The following is a 25,136-nucleotide window of genomic DNA, read 5'->3' on the forward strand; positions in this document are numbered from 1 at the left end:
GGTTTTGTTAATTCCTTTTCATTCTTTTTTCTCTATTCTTGTCTGCCTGTCTTATTTCAGAAAGATAGGCTTCAAGCTCTGAGATTTCTTCCTCTGCTTGGTCTGCCTGCTATTAATACTTGTGATTGCATTGTAGTAGTGTGTTTTTCAGCTCTAACAAGTCAATTATATTCCTCTGTAAACTGGGTGTTCTGGCTATCAGATCCCATATTGTATTACCATGATTCTTAGCTTCTTTGCATGGGGTACAACATGCTCCTTTACTTCAGTGAAGTTTGTTATTACCCACCTTCTGAAGCCTACTTCTGTCATTTCAGCCATCTCAGCCTTAGCCCAGTTCTGAGCCCTTGCTGGAGAAGTGTTGCGGTCATTTGGAGGAAAAGGGGCACTCAGCTTTTTGACTTTTCAGAATTGTTTGCATTGATTGCTTCTCATCTTTGGTGTCTTATCTACCTTCATTGTTTGAAGTTGCTGATTTGGAGATGGAGTTTTGTGGGGTTTGTTGTTGTTGTTGTTGTTTTGTGTTTGTTTTTCTTTTAGCAGCCCTGTAGAAGTCTGGCCACTCATCCATAGGGCTATTGTGGTTTGCTGGGAGTCCACTCCAGACACTAGTTGCCTCAGTTTTTCCTGTACCTGGAAGTATAATATCATCAATGAAGGCTGCAGGACAGCAAAGATGGCAGCCTGCCCCTTCCTCTGGAAGTTCCATGCTAGGGATAACTGACCTATTGCTGGCCCAAATGTGTCTGGAGGAAGTGGTTGGAGATCACTGTTGGAAGGTCTCACTCAGTCAGGAGGAATGAGATCAGGGATTGACTTAAAAAAGCAATCTGGCTGCTTTTTGATACAGCCACTGTGCTGTGTTGGAGATTTCTTTATCCCCTAATCGGTTTGGGCTCTCCAAGGCCCACAGGCTGGACTAGCTGAGAAGCCTGAATGTCCAAGTTGGTGACCTGCCCCACCCTTCAGGCACTTTGTCCCATGGAGAACACAGTCAGGGGTGGCCAGAGGCCCCAGCTGGGACAACCTGCCCTGGGAAGAAGAATGGATGGGGGGATGGGGCAGTTAAAGAAACAGTCTGGTCACGCCTTGACAAAACAGCTGTGTTGTGGTGAGGAACTGCCTCTGCCCCCATCAGCTTGGACTCTCCAAAGCCCACAGGCTGTAGAATGACTGAACTGTCCAAAGAACCCAGGTGGTGACCCTCCCCTCCCTTGGTCACTCCCTCCCAGGGATAGAAAATAGCTCTGTCATGCAGGCAGGTGTGGTTGGAGGTCCCCAGCTGGGAGGTCCCACCCAGTAGGAAGAATGGATCAGGGCTCTGCTTAAAGAAGCAGTCTGGCCATGATCTGGCAAAGCCACTGTGTTATGCTGCTGGGGAACCCTTCCTCCTTGTCTGGACTCTTTGGACTCTCCAAAGCCCACAGGCTGCAAAGGCCCAGTCGACCAAATAGCAGAGATGGTGTCTGGACCTCTCCTCGAGGCTCCATCTGGTCTCAAGAAGGCTTTGCCCTGTTGCCAGTGGCTGGCTGAAATTCCAAGCCAGTGGGTCTTATCTTGTAGGGAAATGGGGCCCACAGAACAATGCCATTCAGCTCCCTGGATTCTGCTCCCTTCCTAGGGGTATGTGCAGATCTCCCGCCTTGCCTGAGTTGCAGACACCTTTGTTGGAAATCTCAGGGTGGAGTTTATAAAGCTCCACTCTGTCTCTGTGCATGACTGAGCAGCTGCTCTGCCAAGACGCCACACAGCTCTGTGTGTCAGACCCAAGGCTCTGGTGTCATGGGCTCACAAGGAGATCTCCTAATCTGTGAGTTGCAAATATCCACAGGAGAAACATGGTTTCTTGGGGTCACATAGTCACTCACTGCTTCCCTTGGCAGGGGTTGGGGGTTCCCTTGGCTCCATGTCACTCCTGGGTAGGCCATAGCCCCATCCTGCTTTTCTTCATTCTCCTTGTGTGAAGTTGTTTCCCTAATCCGTCTCCATGTGAGAACCTGAATATTTCAGTTGAAAGTGCTGTATTTACTCATTACTTTCATTTCTCTCCTTGAGCACTGCAGACTTCAGCTACTTCTAATCAGCCATCTTGGCCCCTATCCCACCTGTTTCTCTTGATTGGCTAAAAATTCTAGGCTATTTGATTTATTTGCCAATTGCCAATTTGAGTGGTCCAAACATTCCTGAATATGACTTGTATCCCATATATTAACTTGTATTACTTTGAAATTCAGTATTATACTAAAAATTGCAACTTAGTTATTTTTATAGGTAATGATACATTACCTTAAAGATGTACCCTTGATTATAAAACTTTTCACATTAAAGATCTGATCTGATAGACACAATAGCTTCTATAACAAAGACGAAAAGTCACACAAAATTTGCCATCACTTAGTTACATAAAATATTATTTTTTACATTAAAATAAAAGTAACATTAAAATGCATGCAAAACCTGGGAAAATACAAATGTCAAATATACTAGTTAAATATCAATCATGAATAAGAAATTATACCACTGCATAATAATACCAAGACATTAGGAGGAAATATAGGCACATGATATACAAGATACTCATAAAAGAAAAAAAATTATATAAACACCCAATGCTTAATTTTTGTCAAGTAAGTAAATTCATTTTAAAGTGATACTTTCAGTGTTGGTGAGTATTTGACAAAATGGATCCTTTGTATTGTTCTGCAAGTCAAAAAATATTTTCAGGAAAATAGCTAGACAATATGCCTTCGAACATTTGAAATCTCTTACAATACAGTATTTTGGTCCAAAAAGCCTAAGGTAAAAAGAGAAATGACCACTAGGATTTAACTCCAAATATGTAATTTGCAACATTAATTACAATGTCAAAAATTGGGAAAAAAATTAAACACATAGAAATATGTTGATAGCATTTAAAATGGCTGTGCTAACTTTTAATTGTATGGTGAAATATATAATATTAAAAAAAACCTGTAGGATATAAAATCTATCGATCTATCAATCTAATTAAATATATGCAGTCATGTGTCACTTTAAAATGGGGATGCATTCTGAGAAATTCTGTGTGAGTTTCAACACTTTGTAAACACAAGAGTATGCAAAGACAAACGTAAATTGTATATCCTATTACACATCTAGGCTATATGGTACAGCTTACAGCTTATTGCTCCTAGTGTAGAAATCTGTATAGCATGTTACTGTACTGAATACTTTAGTCAACTGTGTAAAAAACTGGTAAGTATTTGCATATCAAAAAATAGGATGGATACAGTGAAAATATGGTATTAAATTTGATGTTAACACCATTATATATGAAGCCCATCGTTGAAAGAAATGTCATTATGTGGTGCATGACCATTTGTGAAAAACATATGGAAGGAAACAGACCAAATTATTTTTAGAGGTGGAAATATTTTTGCATTACATTTCACTTGTTGTTTCTTCATAATATTCTCTACTTCTAATAACGAATGTGTATTCATTGTGCTACTGGGGGAAAATAGCCTGAAATTATTTTTAAAACAAGACTCAATAGAGGAAAAGAAGGAAGAGCAGGGGGAGAGTACCAGAAACAAAAGACATTTTTGTTTTTTACACATAAAAACATTTTATGTGTACTTCCATAAAATATACACACAGGCACACGTGTGCACACACACACACTGCAGTTGAATTATATCTAAAGATGTTTATTTTTTCAAACTTTTCATTTTTTATCCCAAATGAAACATGTAGAGTAACCTTTTAAAATCAACTGTGGCTTATAGCAGTGTGACATTACTGTTTTCAAAGAAATAACTGACTACGTGACCTTACCAAAAAAAGTTTATTAGCTTTACACTGGAAAGCAGTTTACTGACAGAGTTTTACTGACTGACTGGAATTTACAACAGCCAGAGAGAAATATCTACTCAAATATCTACTGCCATTCTTTAATGCAGTTACCTAAATATCAGACGTATCTGCCTGCTGCTCAGTCTTCTAGTGTAAATATTTAAAGTAATAAAACTCAGTGTGACCTTTTCACTTAGATAGTTCTGAATTTTCTTTCTTTCTCTTCCTCTTCCTCCTCTTGTCCCTCTCCTTTTCCTTGTCTCATTTTACACATACACACTGATTTACCATCACACATCAACATATGATTTCATCACCATAAATGAAGAAAATATGTTCTAGGAAGATAATAGAAAATGTAAGGTATGGGGGCATTAGCATACAAAGGGAGAAAGGAAGGAAGAGGGAGGGAGGGAGGGAAAGAAGGACAAAGAAGGAAGGAAGGAAGGGAGGGAGGGAGGGGAAAGAAAGAGGGAGAGGAAAGAAAGAAAGAAGGGAAGGAAGGAAGGAAGGAAAGAAGAATTTAATGTGACAGTTAATTGTTTATCTCTTATTTCCATTATGCTATTTATTCTGAAACCCTATTATATTTTTATAGTGATTAATTTTGCCTGACCATAAAAAGCAGTTCTTGATTAGACAACATAGATGAAACAAAATATGTAAACTTTATCCAGGGATGACCTTAATAAATACGTTAGATTCTAACAATCTTTTACTTTTATTTATGGTTTTGTTGCTATGGAGATCTTATTTCAAAACTAAATGCTACATATATAATTCTGAATGTTATCATTTTAATTAAAAGATAACAAGTAAATTTTCTATGCCATTTACAATTGCATAGTGTTCTCTTTACAACAATGGCTTTTGGAGTCAATGAAAATTAAAAATGGTCATGCTATGTGGTCTTAATAATAATTATAACAGTCATAAAAGATTAACAGGTAACAGTTATGTTCACTATATGCCAGAAAGTGTATTAAATTCTTTGCCTATACTAACTCATTTAATCCTCATGCAACCTTACAAAGCAGGTACTATTATCTTCCCTATTGTATATATGAGAAAGTGGAGACCAGGCATTCTCAACTTGCCCTGGAGCCAGCACCAGAACCTGGCAGGCTTCTGTAAAAGCCCAAGTGACACTGACTTTATAACAAACCTACTAAAATTTGGCAGAATTCATTGCACTGTCATAAAACATTCATTTTCCCCCTTTTTAAAGAAGCACTTTTTTCCATCTTTAATAACTTGTAAGTACTTTGAACGTAAAGTATTTTTAAGTGTCGTTACTTACTGGTATCCCAGGTTAACTCGGATGGATAGAGCTTTGATGGAATGTCAGCCACTAGATGCTATAAATGAAAGATCTTCTGCTTCACAGAGTTGGCCATAGCATCATTTCATTGTTTCTTTTTCACTCCTGTGTACCCAGGAAGCAACCAGCTTGGCCCCATATATGGCCACACATCAGTGATGACAGGAAGTTTGCTGGATGACCACCACTGGCACTCTGTGATCATTGAGCGCCAGGGGCGGAGCATTAACCTCACTCTGGACAGGAGCATGCAGCACTTCCGCACCAATGGAGAGTTTGACTATCTGGACTTGGACTATGAGGTACACATGATGATGTAGAAATTGTGATAAAATGTCGAGCAATTTTGTCACTCTCCTACTGTATTGTATTATTGTTAATTATATTACTACTTATACCATTTTTATTTTCTTCTCTAAACAAGACACTGACAATTTTAAAAACCTAATTAATTTGTTTCATTTTATTTCTAAATTTATAATCATGAGGACTCGAAATATTATAAAAATCTTAGTACCAAAGTAATAATTTGAAGAGACGAACCATGCTATCCAGGCCATTTAATAAATTCAGAATAAATTTGATTTTTAATCTTTTGTTGGTAGTTACTCATGTTATCAATTCTCCCTGAGAAAGTGCAGTACATTATATGCAGAGGGTTGTCTAATATTTATTATAAAGTATTGAGTAAGAAATCTTAGTTTCTGGTTTATATTAAGTCATTTAGAAACTCATGACTGTAGATGGGTCTTTTGACAAGCTCTATTTTCTCAGAGTCAATATTACAAAAGCAATAAAGTAAAATACAGACTATTTTAAAAAGATTGTTCATGAATAAGAAGACATATATTACCTTCTCAATAATTAGAGATTAAAAATAATCAATGATCATGTTTATATAAATAAAAATATATTTCCATAGCTTAAGAGTAGGTATATCATATTTTTAAATTACTCGGAGAGCAATTCAACCTTAAATATCCATTAAAACTGTTAATCATATACGTAGGTGAGCTCTTTAAGATGTTTGTCAGCCAGGCGTGGTGGCGCATGCCTGTAATCTCAGCACTTTGGGAGGCTGACGCATGCGGATCACGGGGTCAGGAGTTCGAGACCGGCCTGAGCAACACGGTGGAACTCCGTCTCTGCTAAAAATACAGAAATTAGCTGGTTGTGGTGGCACGCACCTGTAATCCCAGCTACTCAGGAGGCTGAGTAGCTTGAACCCAGGAGGTGGAGGTGGCAGTGAGCCGAGATCGTGCCCCTGTACTCCAGCCTGGGCAACAGAGCAAAACTCTGCCTCAGAAAAAAAAAACAAAAAACAACAACAACAATGAAAAAAATATTTGTCACAGTATCATACATCCTAGGAGAAAAGGATAACACTATACATACAAAAGCAACAGAATGGTAAGATAAAAGGGACGCAATACTATTACTTAGCCAGAAGTTTCCAAACTTTCTTAGTTCACAGAGCCCTTAGTGTCTTCAAACATTTTCCATAGCAGTCCTGAGCCATTAGGTCCAAAAACCCTAAAAATTTATGTCCTAAGACTTTGGTAGCCATTTAGAGAAATAAACACAAAATAAAAGTGAAAGTAGATTTTTATTTCATTCTTAAACAACAGCAATTATTACTAATGGGATGAGTGCTATTCCACTGTATGCCTGGCAGAAATGGGGATCCGATTTGCCACTGGCATTCTAATTTTCTATCCCACTTTCACTCTACATGATACTCTGTCTTAATCAGAGTAATGACCAAATCCAAAATTCACAAAGACAGCACATCATTAAAAGGAATGACACATTATCTAATACTGGAACAGTAAACTACCTTAAGCTAGAGTTTCACACAATGTCCAAAAGGTGTCAAATATTGTTGTGTTTTCTTTAAAAATTTCAAACATACTATGGCACCCCTATTAGTTTTCTGCACCACCTTCATGCTCCTTGGCACCCAGTTTTGAAATTGGAGATGTACTCATGTTTATATGTGTGTGTTATGTATATTTGTATATACCCTTTTTGTAAGAATATGGAATATGCTCATCATAAAATAAATGGAAAAAAAGGATTAATAGCTGTGTTTTCTATTTTCTTTATGTTTAAATAATTTCTATTTTTTTGCAATATGAATATACGATATATATTCCTAAATAAAAAATTTAGAATAGAATATGCTATATAAACACTGATGGAGACTTTATTAACATTAAATGAATTTAAGGTTATTGGAAAATATTTTGTCCCTCCCCCTAAAAAAATCTCTTAAAAGCAAACTGATTGTTAAAAGAAAATGTATGTGAAAATCCCAGAAATTTCTATCTTCTCTAAATTAGTATGTGTCTTGGCTCAAGTGACTTATCTCCCAATGTATGAGAAATCTTAAAGATGAATTATTCATCCTCTGTTAATAAACTTTGAAGTACCATAGAAGAGGCGAAAATTCTGGAGCATTAAGAATGAGGAAATATAATTCTAATTTTCAAAAAACCAAATTAAAAATTTGGGGTCATAAACCCTGTTGAGTGTGTGACGAAGTCTATGAATATTCATGCACACACAACACTTGCTATATCGGATCAGCAGTTTCATGGACACTTTGAAGCCCATCTATATACAATGCCGTGTTTGAGAACTGCAGGTATAGACTAAAATACCTGGGACTTATTTATTAGACAGAAACAATAGGAAGAAATTTAAATTAACTGACAAAGAATCAGGGTAGACTTACCATTTCTGGCTACTGCCAGATTACGGTCCTCTTAGAGGCTGCAATTATTGGCATGAAGTGTAATAAAAGTGGCTGTGCTTACCTTTATGTTGCTACACTTTTCTCTTAATGGAAAGGGACTCCCTTTGCTTATTGGTTTAGAAAAAACCTCAGGGACTGGGCCGGGCATGGTGGCTTATGCCTGTAATCCCAGCACCTTGGGACGCCAAGGTGGGTGGATCACCTGTGGTCAGGAGTTCGAGACCAGCCTGGCCAACGTGGTGAAAAATACAAAAATTAGCCGGGTGTGATGGCAGGCACCTGTAATTCCAGCTACTTGGGAGGCTGAGGCAGGAGAATCACTTGAACCCAGGAGGCAGAGGTTTCAGTGAGCCAAAATCGTGCCATTGCACTCCAGCTTGGGCAAAAAGAGCGAAATTCCATCTCAAAAACAAACAAACAAACACCTCAGGGACTATATTAGAGTCAGTCTCTAGTTTTGTTGCACTTATCTCCTTGATATATCCACACACTAACTATACTCAAACCTCACAGACTGCATGAAAATTAGCTTCAAACCTAAAATAATACAAATTCTATAACATTCACTACTGAACTATTTAAAAGCTTTGGCCTAAAGGAAGAGAAAGCTGGTCTTGTTATCTTCACAAAACCTGAAGATGCAATGTCCTTCTTCCCCAAGATTATACTGCCTCAATTCTTCCAAAGTACACTAAGGACAAAGGCATTGAGGCCCAAAGGTAGGGGTGTGTTGGTAAATGCTTAATAACCAGCTCTCTCCAGGGAGGAATGGTCAGGAATGCCCTGATACATAGCATTTGTTAATTTTCATGGTGCAAATTTGCCACCATGGTTGATTTCATGCTACCGTACATGGAACTGAGCAGGGAGTTGGGAAGAGGTGCCTAATAGCACACAATTATATGGTATTTCCATCATACAGTTGCAATAAATATAAATGGCCTCAAGAACATATATGAAAGTAAAGTGTAGAGACAAATTCTGAATAGTTATGAATTTTGTGTTTCATGTAATTAATTTATAGCTTATGTAGTGGAAGTTTTAATAATTGCTCTGCTTAACAGTCGGTTCTTGTGAACCAGTGTGAGTGGGGTTCAGCACAGCACTGCTAGCGTAAATTAAATATACTTACCACAATTTCTGGAGATGAACATCATGAAAGAAGTGATGGAATACAAGTTCACTCCTTTGATGTAACTCTATGTGGACATTTTTTTCCTTTTTTTTTTTTTTTTTTTTGAGATGAAGTCTTGCTCTATCACTAGGCTGGAGTGCAGTGGCGCGATTTTGGCTCACTGCAACCTCCGCCTCCCGGGTTCAAGTGATTCTCCTGGCTCAGCCTCCTGAGTAGCTGGGACTACAGGCTCCCGCCACCACGCCCGGCTATTTTTTTGTGTGTTTTTAGTAGAGACGGGGTTTTACTGTGTTAGCCAGGATGGTCTCGATCTCCTGACCTCATGATCCACCCACCTCGGCCTCCCAAAGTGCTGGGATTACAGGTGCGAGCCACCCCACCCAGCCCTAATTTTTGTATTTTTAGTATAGACGGGGTTTCACCATGTTGACCAGGATGGTCTCGATCTCTTGGCCTCGTGATCTGCCCGCCTCAGCCTCCTAAAATGCTGGGATTGCAGGTGTAAGTCACCATGCCCGGCATATGTGGACATTTTTTGTGACCTAGTCCTAAGAGTTTGTCTCATCCCCTCTTCTTGTAGCTGCCTACACTGCAAAGTGGGCCAATCACCACCTGCAATCAGGCTGCCAGCTACAGGGTGGCTGAGACTGGTGTGATATATACGTGCACTTCACTTCATTTTTCCTCAGCGTAGTCAATAAAAACCAAAGGGCAGAGCAGCAAACTGGTGTTTGGCCTAGATTCTCTCTGTCCTTCAGAGCACACCCACTGTGGATATTATGGTGTTATCTTTTGCAATACAGCTCTGCTAGGGAAGTAGAGGAATGATTCTCTTGACACTGCAGAACTACAGACTGGCTAGGAAGAAAATCAACCACAGGAGGAGAAGCCTGAGTTTGAATCTGTTTCTGCCCTTTAATGGTTGTGTGACAGTGGACAATTCATATTTCCTTTTGATGAAATGAATGTAATCGCATTCTTGGCATAGGGTTATGTGAGGAGGCAACAGGAAGTAATAGAAAAAAATATATGTGAGTTGAGATTACATAAGCTACATTTAATGGATGCACGTTTATTCTCCTTTATGTAAAAGAAGACCGGAGGCAAATGGCCGCTCCACGATCTTCAAGATCACAGTCATTTTTAATCTTGCTCTTCCTCTATCCCTGTTGCAAATCACTCAAAGACGGCTGCTAACATTTCACTTTGCACTTCAGCTAGCAAGAAGGAAGAGAGAGTAAACAAGACTCTGTCCTTCCCCTCTTAATGACAGTGCTTAGAATCACATACAGCCCTTCCACTTAAATATCATGAGACCAAAGCTGGCTTCAAAGAAATTGATAATTTATTATATTGACTGGGAAGTAATGTGCCCAGCTGAAAAGCATTATTTTTTCCCTAATGAGGGCAGGAAGAAAGGATACATAGAGGTATCCGATAGCCCCTGCCACACTTTGTGAACACTTGAAAGCTAACAAAATCATTAATGCAGTTATTTCTTTAGAGGCAAGGTTATTGGATGGCAAGATCATTAATAAATGTATCATATGAGCCACAGGAATAATTGAATATTAATCAGACAACTGCAACAATATTTGTTACTATGAGCTTTGTTAAAATGTCAGAAAATATTCTGTGGTCCAACCAGTTTATTTTACCAATGAGAATTTTATTTTATTTTATTATTATTAATTTTTGAGATGGAGTCTTTCTCTGTATGCCCAGGCTGGAGTGCAATGGCAAGATCTCAGCTCACCGCAGTCTCCACCTCCCGGGTTCAAGTTATTCTCCTGTCTCAGCCTCCCGAGTAGCTGGGATTACAGGCATGCGCCACCACGCCCAGCTAATTTTGTATTTTTAGTAGAGATGGGGTTTCTCCACGTTGATCAAGCTGGTCTCGAACTCCTGATCTCAGGTGATCCACCTGCCTTGGCCTCCCAAAGTGCTGGGATTACAGGTGTGAGCCACCATGCCCAGCCTACCAATGAGAATTTATAACTAGAAAGAATAAATGACAACCTAATATCCTATCATTAGTTACCTTAGGAATTGGGGTCAGAACTCACTAAATTGTTAGGATCTGTTAACTTGAGCCTGCATTGCTTTTCCAGAGCACCTTGATGAGGTGGACTCGTGCCTAGAGTTGCTGAAAGCAGGGAAACTGTAAGGATAATTTGAATCCCCTGCAGAAAGTGAAAGGTCCAAATTAAAGAAATATGCACACAGAGGAATATGTGTTTAATAATATTAAACATTGATGATATTATTACTGTCAGTTGGGGAAAAATTGATCAAAAAGATTGTAAACAGGAGACATAGTACTCCATTTTAGTATCAAAAATGATTGCCTTTGGTACTAGGTACACTTAAGTAGTACCTAATATGTTCATTTCAGTGCAGCTTGAAAACATTTTCCCAATAATTCCACTTTAGATTACTCTCAATTTCTTCTTTGTAGTTTTCTGATTATTTGGGATATATTTTTCCTCAATTTTCCTTTTACCTGATATATGAACTCTGTGGTAAATAATACATATTCAGCTAACCATTATTAATAATAACTGATTTTATTTTAAATGAGGCCTTTTTTTTTTTTACCATCACCTCATAAACCATAATTTGTGTCTCCCCCTGCTAAAACTACTTAAGCATTTAAGATGCCATAACACTAAATAATAGAACATAATTTGTTCATGGACCTTCCAGAACACAGAATATTTGACTTATGCTTCAAATATGAAGTCTTGATTTTTGAAAATGTCTTCACTGTTGCTTTCATTTCACCCCATCAAACACGCTCTGGAAAAGCACCATAGGCTCAAGTTAACAGATTCCTAACAATTTAGTGAGTTCTAACCCCGATCCCTAATGTAACTAATGATAGGATATTAGGCTGTCATTGATTCTTCATAGTTATATATTCTCATTGAAAATAAAGTGGTTGGACCACAGAATATTTTCTGACATTTTAATGAAGCTGATAGTAAAAAAAATAGATAATGGTAATATAATATGATAATTTAAAAGATATATATTACAAGTATTATATATCTTGATATTATAATTATAATTAGCGGTTGGCTTCATTTACTACTAATTCACTATTCGTAGTAAATATCATCCTTGACCATGCAAATACTAAATGCAATTTTGTATCATATAGATTTAATGCTATAGTGTATATTGATCAAAAATGTATAAGAAATAGATATTTTCTTTCTATAAGCGATAGCAGCCAGAGGAACACAGTAAGTAGCATTGTCTTATTTCTTAAGATTTAAAAGACCTATAATATCTTTAAGCCTACACTGCTCAACTTTGAGTTCCCAAATCCTAAGTGGTCCCTAATCAGTATTGTAACGATATTTTTTGAACTATTTTCTACATCCAAAATAAATCTAATGAATTTTTGACAATAATGGTCATTAGACTACAAGTCTGCATAGGGTAAATACGATATCCCTTGCTTTGGGCTGCAGTTTTATCAGCTTATTAAATTAGTGCTGATTATCTCATGCTTCCTGGAGGCATTTATTGATAGTATGTCTTTGAATGATAAACATAAAAATATATTTCTAATATTATTTGATACAAGAAGTTTGCTGAATAAAAATCTTTTAAAATATTCGCAAGAAAATTTATAAAATGCCTTTGGGGCAGTAAAATTGCAAAGGATCATTGCTTTTTTTTGTTCAAGTTATAATCTAATTATCAGAATGAATGACTCCATTAGATACTTCAACAACATAATTTAATATGCCATAGATTTTGGAGGCAGAATGCTATAATATTTGTATATTTTGATTGAGGTATAGATACTTGACCTTCACTGTATTCATAGTTTTGTCTAGTTTATCATAATACAATGTGGATGTTTACATTTAATTTCTTTTTCTCAAAGATAACCTTTGGAGGCATCCCTTTCTCTGGCAAGCCCAGTTCCAGCAGTAGAAAGAATTTCAAAGGCTGCATGGAAAGCATCAACTACAATGGCATCAACATTACTGATCTTGCCAGAAGGAAGAAATTAGAGCCCTCAAATGTGGTAAGAATTTTCACCCTCAAAATATTGGTCTATAAAAAATCAAGTAACATTTTTGTTTTTTGGATTATTGAGCAACAACAAAACCATGACATTTTTCATCATATTCGTGTTTGGGCAAAATGATTTAAAACAAACATTAGAGTTAACAGAATTAGTGTAGATACCTGCTATTCTTTGAAAATAGCTAATGGGACTAGCTTGAAGTAGGTGGTAGGTTTTATTCCCATGGAGCACAGAACGTTAGACTCAATATTTCTGGATGACACGTGGCACATGCTTCATCCCAGCAGTTAGCAGCCCTTAAACCGGCAGCATCATGTTTTCAAATATCTCATCACATGTGCTCTAAGTTACTTGCTTATGGTTTAATTTAATATTTTTAAAGTTTTTAAATCAGGGACTTTATTATATTTACTCCTGTGCTTCCAAAGATGATTTGTTCGAATATGTAAATAAATACCCTTTTTAACAAATCTCTAACCAGACTAAATATTATACAATTAAATAAAGCTTGATTTCCACTGCATAGCCAAAGCTGTGCCACAGAAGTTCACAGTGATTTTTTTCTGCCTTTTGTGTGAGTTGGTGCCAGGTTTCATTAGATTTTGCAAGGAGAGCAAAAGTCAAAGAAAGCCCCAGCACACCTGCCTCCAAACGACACTACTCAACATTCCTAAAAGACACTTAGTTTACAATTTTAGTATGAGAGTTCCCTATGGCTCTGCAAGACCAGGAGCTGCTTTAGCCCAGAGAGGCTATTTGGGAGAGCTTAGAATTCCAGAGACCCATACAATAAGAAGATATTATGCACTAGAAGTAGAATAATGTCATGAGTGTTTGCACTGTGCTCCAGAAGAGCTCTGATGGTCTCGTTGCCTCAAATTTGAGCCTAGGGTTTCATAAAATGATTTGACAAGTGGAAATCCCTGAATGAATAAATAGTTCAGGTTGAATATGAGAAAGTTTAAAACAATAACTTAATGCAAATGATTATTTAATAAATAATTTTCTTAAAGTAATCATAAATTTATACTAGAAATTAAAACTTGAACTTTGGTTAAATTTTCCCATAAAGTATATTGACTATATGGAAAAATAATAATAGCTCCATTTATAGGCAACAGGTATTGTGCTAGGCAAGTTATATTTTACATTTAGGATGATCTGAGAACAATACTGCAAGAAGGATACAAACATTTTGTAGATGAAAACATTGAGATTTAACATGGAAAAAATAACTTATTTTATGAGAAAAATAACTTTTATTTTATGAGTAGGAGATAAAATTATAGATTTATAGCCTGGCATATTGGGTTGCTGCTGTAATCCCAACACTTTGGGAGGCCAAGGCAGGAGGATCACTTGAGTCCAGCAGTTTGAGACCAGCCTTGGCAACATAGTGAGACCATGTCTCTACAACAAGTTAAGAAAATTAAAATTAAAAAAATAAATTGAATTAAAAAATTAGCTGGGCATAGTGGTGCATGCATGGAGTCCCAGCTGCTTGAGAGGCTGATGTAGGAGGATCACTTGAGCCCACAAGTTTGAGGCTGCAGTGAGCCATGATTGAACTACTGCATTCCAGCCTGGGCAACAGACTGAGACTCTGTCCCCCCAAAAATAAAAGAATAAGAAAAGATTATGCTTTCACAATATGTGAATTTGATTATGTTCTATAATTACATTTTATTTTAACAAATAATTGCAGTGAGAAAACATAGAGTAAACTTTTGAATCAAAATATACATACATACAGAAAATCATAGATGGGATAGAGACAAATAGGACATTTTGCAAGCAACCCTGCAAAGACAAGTGTTTATATGAGAAATTTACTTTCAAAGATGTTGGGTGCTGGTATTTCAGTGAAATTGACTGAGCGCTCATTCTACCTCCTCTTCCCCCACATACTCATTCCCTCATTATGCGTTGACTCCAAAGTCAGCACCATTACTCTGGAAGGATCTTTAATTTTGCTAGGGAGACAATCCCCTCAAAAGAGGTATGTGGTCAGTTATAAAATCTCAATAATTATGCAAGGCAGTTCTTTTTATCAGTAAAAGCAAGCGTTTAAAAACAATCATCTGTGACGGTACAGAGCAAATTTAATTTGAATATTAATTCAGAGAGACTGCCTGCCTTAGATTTAATGGCTAATGTGCTAAAATGGAAGAAATCAGCATCAGGTATATATATACCATATACATATATACCATATACATATACCATATACATATATATATGGTGTTGTTAAAAATATATATATACCATATACATATATACCACATACATATACATATACCATATACCTATATACCATATACATATATATATGGTGTTGTTAAAAAAATATATATGCCATATACATATACCATATACATATATACCATATACATATATATATATGGTGTTGTTAAAAATATATAGAGAAAAAGAGAGATAGACATAGAGATAGAGAGAGCGAACCAATGAAAATATCATCCAATTACATTCCTTAAAATATTATGATAGGATAAAAGAAGTTAGAAGCAAATACAGATTTCTAGATCTGTAAAGGGAATGTAGTTAGGCACTGAAATATACAATTTAGTGTATCTGAATGAATGATAAATCTTTTTTTTTTTTTTTTTTTTTTTTTGCTTATACCAAGGAGGAGGATTATAGAAGGGGAGGGGAAAGCCTGAATTATTGCAAATTTTGTCTCCATTTAGCCCATTTATAGTGCTAGTTATACAGGAATTAATGCATTGTGATATAAGCACAATTCATGGGAATTTAAATGGGATTTTGAGTTGGATACTAAAATAATCTCCAATAACCACAATTACATTAATGCTGAAAACTTAATATCTATCTATATATGCATACACAAGGTATATAGATAAAAATCCAAATATATTTCCCTAAAATATCAGTTTCATAAATTGCAAACATATGAACATAGTCCCCACTGAGACCAGAGTAATATGTTAATTAATGTTGGTATTGACCACCCAGAATAGGACAGAGCATCTCTCTCCCTGACTTATGTTCGACCAGCAGAAGCTTTGCTGTCTTCAGAAAGTCTAGTGATCCACAGTCACACCCACAACACACATACACACTTTACAACTCATGGTCAGCCTATCACATCAGGCTGTCTGGCTGTCAATCCCATGGTGGAAGCTGCTTGTTATAGTTAGACAGCCAACTGCTGCTCACTAGTAGGTCTTACACTCCAAGTAGATCCATGGTGGTGCATCCAGTCACTGAATCCATGCTCTGCTGCTGTGTGTGAGTTTAGCTTAGGCTCAGGCTGTGCTTCAAAACTTGTAGAACTATACCTTCATCAATGGTCTAACATGGATGTTTATTTTATTCTGTGTTTTCCTCAGAGCCTGTCTTTCCATTTTACAGGGAAATTTGAGCTTCTCTTGTGTGGAACCCTATACGGTGCCTGTCTTTTTCAATGCTACAAGTTACCTGGAGGTGCCCGGACGGCTTAACCAGGACCTGTTCTCAGTCAGTTTCCAGTTTAGGACATGGAACCCCAATGGTCTCCTGGTCTTCAGTCACTTTGCAGATAATTTGGGCAATGTGGAGATTGACCTCACTGAAAGCAAAGTGGGTGTTCACATCAACATCACACAGACCAAGATGAGCCAAATCGATATTTCCTCAGGTCAGTGAAACCTATTTGACATTTGTTCCTGAAACGTATTGCAATTTCCAAAGTTAATGTTGTGCTTTGTTTGGTTTTGCTGGTGTTACATGCTCAGGATTAGGTTTTGATTCAGATCTTCAAGATGCTTACTTGGTTGTAGTGTGTGCTGATTGAATAAAGAAAACTTGGAAAGTTGTTGAGACAGCAAGGCATGGGTGAAGGAGAAAGTTGGCTGAGATTGGAAAAGCAAAATCTATTCCTTAACAATGCTAGTTTATTTTTAATAGAGAAATTGCTGTTCTTTTAAGTGAATAATTTATGTTTAAAAACAAAGAATGTTTATTTTAAAAACACAATGGTATCTGGTATCTTTTCTCTTTATCAACATTCATGTACCTTTTACTATTAGTAACAAGATTATACTAATTTTAACTTTAAGGACTATTCCACTGCTGGAATCAGAACTTCAAAATGATCTTGCTAAAATTATGTGAATGCTTGGAAAAGAAAACGAAAGTGAATATAAGGTGGAGTGACAAGATTTGAGTATCAACTGATGGAAGACTGGCTTAGCCAAAAATAGGATAATTTTAAATTTGGCTTTGTAGTGATATGACAAGTAGAGGCTTAGGTCATATTCTTGTTATTTGAATAGACTTCGTAACCTTGGAATGTTCTTTGATAAATATAGTACAAAGAAAGGTGATATGTAAATTGAGATGTTATAAGCAAAGAAAAATTAGTCTTAATATTGGACTAATAAAAAGTAACTGTTTTCATCTATTTTTCTTCAGATAGTCTTTGCAATAGTCATACATATATATGTATATATATATATATTTTGTGAAGAACTACTTAGAAACGGGAGATACAGAGAAAACTAACATTTACTGAACACTTAGTACAGATGTAACAGATACTGAAAAGAGTCATAACAGAGAGCTCAATTGGGGGACCATGGACTCTGATTTCTGAATATGCCATATACACTCATGGCACCCTATGCATATACCTGACACGGTTTCTAACACACTATGATTTTTGTCCCTCTCATTTCCCCTCTAGGCTCCATGCTCCTTGACAGCAGGGACCATGCTCCTTTTTCTTCCGTCTCTAGCATACAGAATAGTACCTGTAAGAGGTGCTCTCCAATATTTGTTGAGTTCAATACTCTGACCCCTTTGAACTAACAGAATATCCCCTGCTATAGAACATATATTTTCTTATAAAATAGGCTTTATGTTTGTGTATGGCCTGAATGTATGGTCTATTGCTGAAAAGGATTCAAGGAAGCCGCAAGAACTGTTATGTCAGAGATGTGCCTAAATTATTGAAATCAAAAGCTATTGGGAAATACCTAGATATTCACTTTCTCCATTTCTGCTTTATTAGTTTTGCTTTTTCCTTTAATGTCTAGCCAAAATGATTAATCAACCATATGTTATCACTACATTCTTTTATAAGTATACCTAGGGAGATTTACAGTAAATTGAAAATATCTGTAGAGACCAGAAAAACAGATAAAAACAAAAGCAAATGTTTGCCACAGTTGAAAAACTCCCACATTATATTGTTATGATTAATGATTATTGCCTAATGACTAAACATAAAAAATATTAGTATGAAGGCCTCTCTCCTTGCAGTCTCTGAGCAAATCCGATTTGTTGGTGGGTTTCCATGTAACAGGAGCCAATATATTGGAAAGGATAAGATCTTAACCCTAGTGGTCAATAAACATGTATTAATTTGATTTGGTGTAATTTAGTACTCCAAGATACTCTCACCTAATTTAAGCTGTGTTTATTTTGAAAATTAAAGATAGAATGAACAAAGAAATCCAATACATGGCAGCTAATTCACCTTAATAGATTTGCTTAAACATAATAAAAATGGACTGAAGAGTTGTCAGTTTAGCCAAGAATCTGTGCAAATTAATTGAAAATGATATAAAATCTAAAGATTTCCATAGTATTACCCTTCTATAATCCAGGGAAAGTGCCTTACTGCTTCAAGCATTTTATATATATATATACACACACACATACATACATACATAGTGGAAACTAAGTGCTCACATTTGAGAAACATTAGTTGAAAAAACAAAGAAAATTCAACCATTTAAAAAAGTTATATTTTATATTCATTCATTCAATCTAAAAGTACATATGGAAACCATAGGAGATAATTTACTCTGTCTTTTAATGTATTTTATAAAATTCAATTAAATGTGTAAATAATTTAGTAAAGTGGCAACACTGAGAAAACAGTTAAGATTCTAATGTTTGCTTTAACAAAGGGAAATATATCTGTATCACAGCTATTCTACTCTTATCAACATGAGCATTGAAGAATGTCAGTCCGTTTCTCCTTTTGTCAAATATTTTGATTGAAAGAATTTAGAAAATGCAGAAAATCTAGAAAAGAAAAATAACCAGTGATAAAATTTTGGTGTATACACACAAAGTAGTGCACTGAGAAGGTAATATAGAGACTCTCAGATACTGTTAATATATACTGGTAACCTAGTTTTTATTCAATAAGTTCCGTGGTCCAGGATGAATGTAACCCAATTAGATCAAAAACCTTTTTTTCCATCTTGGTCAACACTGTTCTTTGGGAATTAATTTAAAATATTAAATACATCTTGCAAGTAAAATAATGTTTAATATATTGTTCACCCTCTCTTTGTATCTTTCTTTCCAAGTTGTGATTACTGTCTTCAAGAGTCTCATTAGTAATCAACAGTAGACTTGACTTATGAAATTCTGTCAAACTCAGTAGCCTTGAATTTACAGAGTGGATTATCTTACCATGAAAATATTGAACAAGTTGCAATATCAACATTTTCTGATGGATAGCCAAAAACAAACAAACAAAAAACAACAACAATAAAAAACTCTACCTACTTTTTGAAATAAGTTTTTTATTTCAAAGTGCCTCAATTTTATCCCAGTATATCATTTTTTAGGACAGCAGTTACTGATTTATGGATACATATTTATGCATTACTTTTAACTAGGCATAAATGATAAAAGAAAATTAAACAGGTGCAAAAAGGGCCTAATGAATTCATTCCAGGCGTAATTTTCATTTTAACTTTAAAATTCAAAACTCTGAGGAAGGTGGACCTAGAACCATGTATTTCAAATAATTTTGATCAAAGTACAGTAAGAAAATATTTTATGTCGTACCCAAAATCTACTGACACAAAGTTTAATGAAATAAAACTTGCCTTGCTATTTTAGATGCACTATGATAATTGTGATATTTTCTCTTCTTTTGCTTTTTTCTTAAAAAAAAAAAAAAAAAAGCCATGACCCACTATAATGCTTCCATTTCCCAAATACAGTTTGGAAAACACTGACCTGAACTGCATTCTTTTTGTTATTTGAAGTGTTGGAATTTTTAAAAGTTTTAGTTGCCTGGAAGTATTAACTCCATCACTCTATATTGGAAAACTAAATTTGTCTTATGGGAACAGTATTATAATATTATAATGGTAGTAAAAAGAAGCATTAATGTACATTACTATTTGAATTATAGCAAAAAATAAACTACCTACCTTTTGAAGTAAGTTTTTATTTCAAAATGCCTCAATTTTATGCCACTAAATACAAACAGATATTTAGAACAATACTCAGTTGTCGTCTGCCAATATTAACAAGGTAATACAATGTGATTCAGCATTTATTATAGTGGGGAGAAAGTGATTTATCTTAATATTCTCTCTCACTTATTGGAAAAAAATTAACTTCTCTCCATGTATAAACAAAGCCTTTCCAGAAAGTCATTCAGAATATGTCCTGTCCTAAATCAGCTGTTTTCTTATACTTAAGTATTGGAACATCCTTTTTTTGTTAATGTAGGTATTGCTTCAATTTTCGAATGGCTATTCAGTGTCCACACTGTCTCAGAAATATGTAATCAGAAAAGATTTTCTCATTTGTATTTTCATCTACAAAGGAAATCTTCTGTGGACTTGTTTTATTTACTTTGCTTCTTAGTAAAATTTCCTTTGTAAATCATTGTGTTCCATTGGGTGTTTCAAGGGAGGAGTGAGAGTTTTCTTGGTTCAGTGTATGGCTGGCAGCATGCTAGGAAATACTTCCCAGTTCAATCTGGGCAAATGTGTTCGGGAACACTCCAGGCAGTGTCTATTCTAAGCAATTAAAATAACTCTGTTCTTAATTTTATGAACACTTGGAAATGTAGCCAGCACATTAATATTTCTTTAAAAAATTAATTTATACCGTTTTCCAAAGTTCAGTGATAACTTGCCCCATGAGACATCCTTTTCGTCATATGAGAAAAAAGGTCTCATTTGAAATACAATTTTTGATGTTTTAGTTGTTTACTGAAAATTTTTTTTCAGTTCTATACTGATATAATTTAAAATGTCTTAAATTCTTATAACTCAAAAACTAAATGTTTAGGCATTACTACAAATACTTTAAGAGATTTGTTTTATTATGTTTTACAGCAAAATAATTGAAGACTTATTTAACAAGATATATTCTTTAATTCAAGTTTAAACCATATTTATTAGAAGCCTTAAAAGATGTTACTTCCCTTTGATCCATTAAATTTAAGTTTTTCTGATTCTAAGGAAATAAAGAAGCACCCAGAGATATTTATCACAACATATATACAATAACCAAAGTAATTGAAAACAAACTACTGAAAATGGACAGGTGATTTTAAAGAGTGTATTTTTATGTGGAATACTATTATGTCATTATAAATCATATTTCTTATATAAAATTTAATAACATGGTAAAATATGCTATGAATAAAATTTTTAATAAAAACTTCAGTAGACTATGAATCTAATGTCATTATCATAAATATAGGAATTTAATTTCATTCCAAATAAGAACAAAATAAAATAATACTAATGGTGATTATCTCTAATCGGTGGGTTATCAGTCCATTATATTAACTTTTTAATATATTTTCTCTAATATCTGTATTTTCTACAATAAACATCAATTGTTCTTAGAAATCAAAAACAATATGCTACAAAACAATTGAAGATAAAATGATATTTCTGCAAAGTATGATGCTTAACAATGTTACAAATGGAAATTAAATAGCATAAGTTATATCAATTTAAAAATTCTAATTTTCTTACTTAGAAACATGTACAGCCAATTTCTTAAAAGTTTCACCTTAAATAATAAGCTTTAACAGAATTTCAATTGCATTTACATACAAATGGAGCATTTTATAGTCAGGTGCAGAAATTTGGAGGTTGTGTCTATAATGTTTAATTATTTGAAAATATTCATAACTCATTTTGAACAAATTCCACACCATCTATGTAATTTTAAAAGTATTTTTCAACCTGGGTAAATAATTGGATAGATAAGTAGATAAATGATTGGAAGATAGATAGATAGATAGATAGATAGATAAAAGTATTGTCCCTTAAAACTATTGCTAGCTATCAGGTAACAACATATTCCTTTTTCTGAATAAAAGAATACATTGAATAAATAAATAAATCATCACTTTATTCCCAAATAATCTACATACACCATACTTTTACAAAATAAGTGGCTAAAAAGTAATTTTTAGATTTTTGTACTTTTTGATGGGCTTGTAGATAACTAAAAATTTCCCGTAAACACAAATCCATCATCTTAAGATACAAAAGATAAAACATGGCTCTGTATCCTTAGGGGGAAAGCGGACCCTAAGAAATTCTGATTCAGAGAGCACTGTACTCACTTTAATTAGGAGCCTAGAACTGAGCTGGAAAGGAATAGATTCTATTGTTTAGTGGATCCCAAAAGTGAGATAGATAAAGATCTGAGTTCTAGATCTAAATAGACAGATAGAAATAAGATACCCTTGGACATATCTAAAACATATTTTGCTTATTTTATTCCCCGAAATTCACAAATAGACTTGCTGTGAGAGCCACATATTACCAAGTAAAAGGCATTGAGTGAATGGTATGTTGCTCCTGGGTAGCTTCACCCAACTGACTTTTTATTCTATATCAATTCCCAGTGTGGCTGTACCATCATCATGCAAACTGAGTGGAAATCTACCTTTAATTATACTGCAGTGAATGCTGGTGCACATTTTACATCAATAGAAGCATTATAGTGCAGAATGAATGGAAAAAAGGACTGGGGGAGGGTTTTATGATGTTAGGTATTGACTTATTCTTTAGAAAGCAAAAGGGACATTTTAATTTATAATCACACTCCAGGGCACCATTTCCATTTTAGTTTCTACAGTATTTCTGAGCCTTTTAAAATGTTCTATGCCTTTTTTGGGGAAGATGAATAAAACATGTTGTGTGTATGTGTGTATAATAATTTTTTAAAATTGCAAGAAGGTGATAAAGTTTTAGTAACTTTAATGGATAAAATGGAGGCAACAGGTGCCAATGAGAACCAGACCATGTTTCAAAACCTTCAGTTACTGTACAAATAAATCAAAGAGAAAAAAAATCAGATATCAGTAGTTGATACTAAGAGAATAAAAATGAATTATGAAAGAATAGCAAAGAACATAGCCCAGGAACTCCAAAAATAATATATGCATGTAGTTGAAGATGTTTCTAAGACAAGAACAGGGAGGACATAGAAGCAAATTAACTTTGCTGAAAAGCCAGTATATTTCTCAGTTAACAGATAATATTGTATGTACTTAACATGTACAGAATGATGTTTTGAAGTACATATACATTGTGGCCCTTTACCTTTCATTTAAGTGTAAGGGCTGAAACTTCATGTAAGGTTGAAACTTTTGTAGTGGATAAATGAGTAATTGGTAAATTTAAGCAATATGGATTTACATAGTAGAGATATATCTAAGTCAACTTTAGATGTTTTTGCAATTGCGTGTCTAATTTTGTTTCAAATAGTTAACAAAATAAATAGTGTTGGCATGAAACAATCAGGGATGATGTACCTTCACAATCAGAAAAAACACAAAGCAGTCATTGGTTTGGAACCTTCCCCACACCACTCCCCACTCCCCCCATTAACCTCATGTTGAGAATTACCAGGGATAATTAACTTGATCAGGAAATTCAGACAGTGAGATAGTATCATTGCCTAGCATCTACCTCCCTCATCTTTTAATTTTTAAGTAATTTGGGGAGAATGTAGGCTCATTAGGTTATCTGTTGCTTGGTTGTAACTAGATGTGGAAATCAGTCTTCTTGGGGGAGGGATTCTGCAGATTCTGTGAGCCTCTGAAAGTGACTTGGGATCAGCTGAAAGAATGATTCCTCTGGAAACTCAATATCATGTTTAGCCACATATATTTCTTAGTCTCTTTCCTTTCTTCGTCAAGGTTTTTCACAAGAAATTTTTGAGAGAGTCATTCAACATGCTTAGAAAATAGTTACCTTTGGTAAACATAGTATCAGGAAATAATTATGGATATGGCCCTATCTGCAATCATAACTACATTTTCTGACTTATTTTATTGTGATATATTTCCCTTGAGGCTTTCTAACCTAAGCTCAGACCCTACTTCTGGGAAATGAAATTCTGTGCTATTTCTGAGTCCTCTTTCTTCTCTCCAGTCACTGCTTTTTTCCTTTCATTCACTCTCCATGATTCAATTTTATAATTACAGTTGTGCCTAGATTCTTGCTGTAGCACTTGGTAGACTCTGATGTTTTCTGAAAGATACCGATAACCTGCCTAGATGTCTGTTCTCTCTACAATCACTTCTAGTCTTTCTTCTAGCGCTTCCAGGCTTTCTGAGCATCTTTCCAAGATTGGATCTCTATTGTTGAACCTCTGTCCAGAGGCCAAGATCTTGCTACCCCTAGACATATAACCTGCTGCCAGTTCCCTGCCTGGATATTGGCATACTGCTCACCTCCGATTTCCCAGGATTCTCTCCTTCCCTCATTCCAATCCTCTGCTATTTTATTTTTAACCCTGACGTGTTTGACTTGATAATTCTAGGTCATAACTTCCTCTTGCCTATGAATATTGCTTACCCTTTTGGGCATGAATTTTAAGTACCTCCCAATCTCAACTGCTGCTATCAATCCTTGTGCACATCTGTGCCAAATCTCAGCCACCCCTGTGTTATTTGTCATCAAATTCCTATTGCTTCTTGGCATGCAAATCTAACATATAGTGTGTTGGAGAAAACTACAAGCAGAAAAGTAGTAAAGTTCACATAGTCCCCTAAGATCTTAGCTTTGGTTGAGCACAGCTTGTCAGCTAACACCATGGCCAAGATCCTAGGATTGAGAGAACTGCATCTATAATGCTGTACATAATTGTAGGGGCAGTGGCCAGAAAAGTTGTACTGTTAGAAAAGGAGAACCTCTGGAGCTCATTGGTAGTTATCAGGCAACTTCTCTTTTATGCTCCCTCAGATCTGCTGAGCTAGCTCCTTGTTGTACTTCTATAAAGG

General features: G+C 35.4%; 1 protein-coding gene across 1 annotated transcript in view; it reads left to right on the forward strand.

Annotated features, from left to right (window-relative positions):
- CNTNAP2 (contactin associated protein 2) overlaps positions 1 to 25,136 on the forward strand; it is a 2,266,356-nt gene that overhangs the window by 975,432 nt on the left and 1,265,788 nt on the right. Inside the window, 3 exon segments of the mRNA NM_001133793.1 lie at positions 5,273 to 5,457; positions 12,950 to 13,093; positions 16,490 to 16,754. Coding sequence (NP_001127265.1) covers positions 5,273 to 5,457; positions 12,950 to 13,093; positions 16,490 to 16,754 — 594 coding nt within the window.

The sequence above is a fragment of the Pongo abelii genome, chromosome 6 (assembly GCF_028885655.2).
Source record: "Pongo abelii isolate AG06213 chromosome 6, NHGRI_mPonAbe1-v2.0_pri, whole genome shotgun sequence".
In the NCBI taxonomy this organism is placed as follows: domain Eukaryota; kingdom Metazoa; phylum Chordata; class Mammalia; order Primates; family Hominidae; genus Pongo; species Pongo abelii.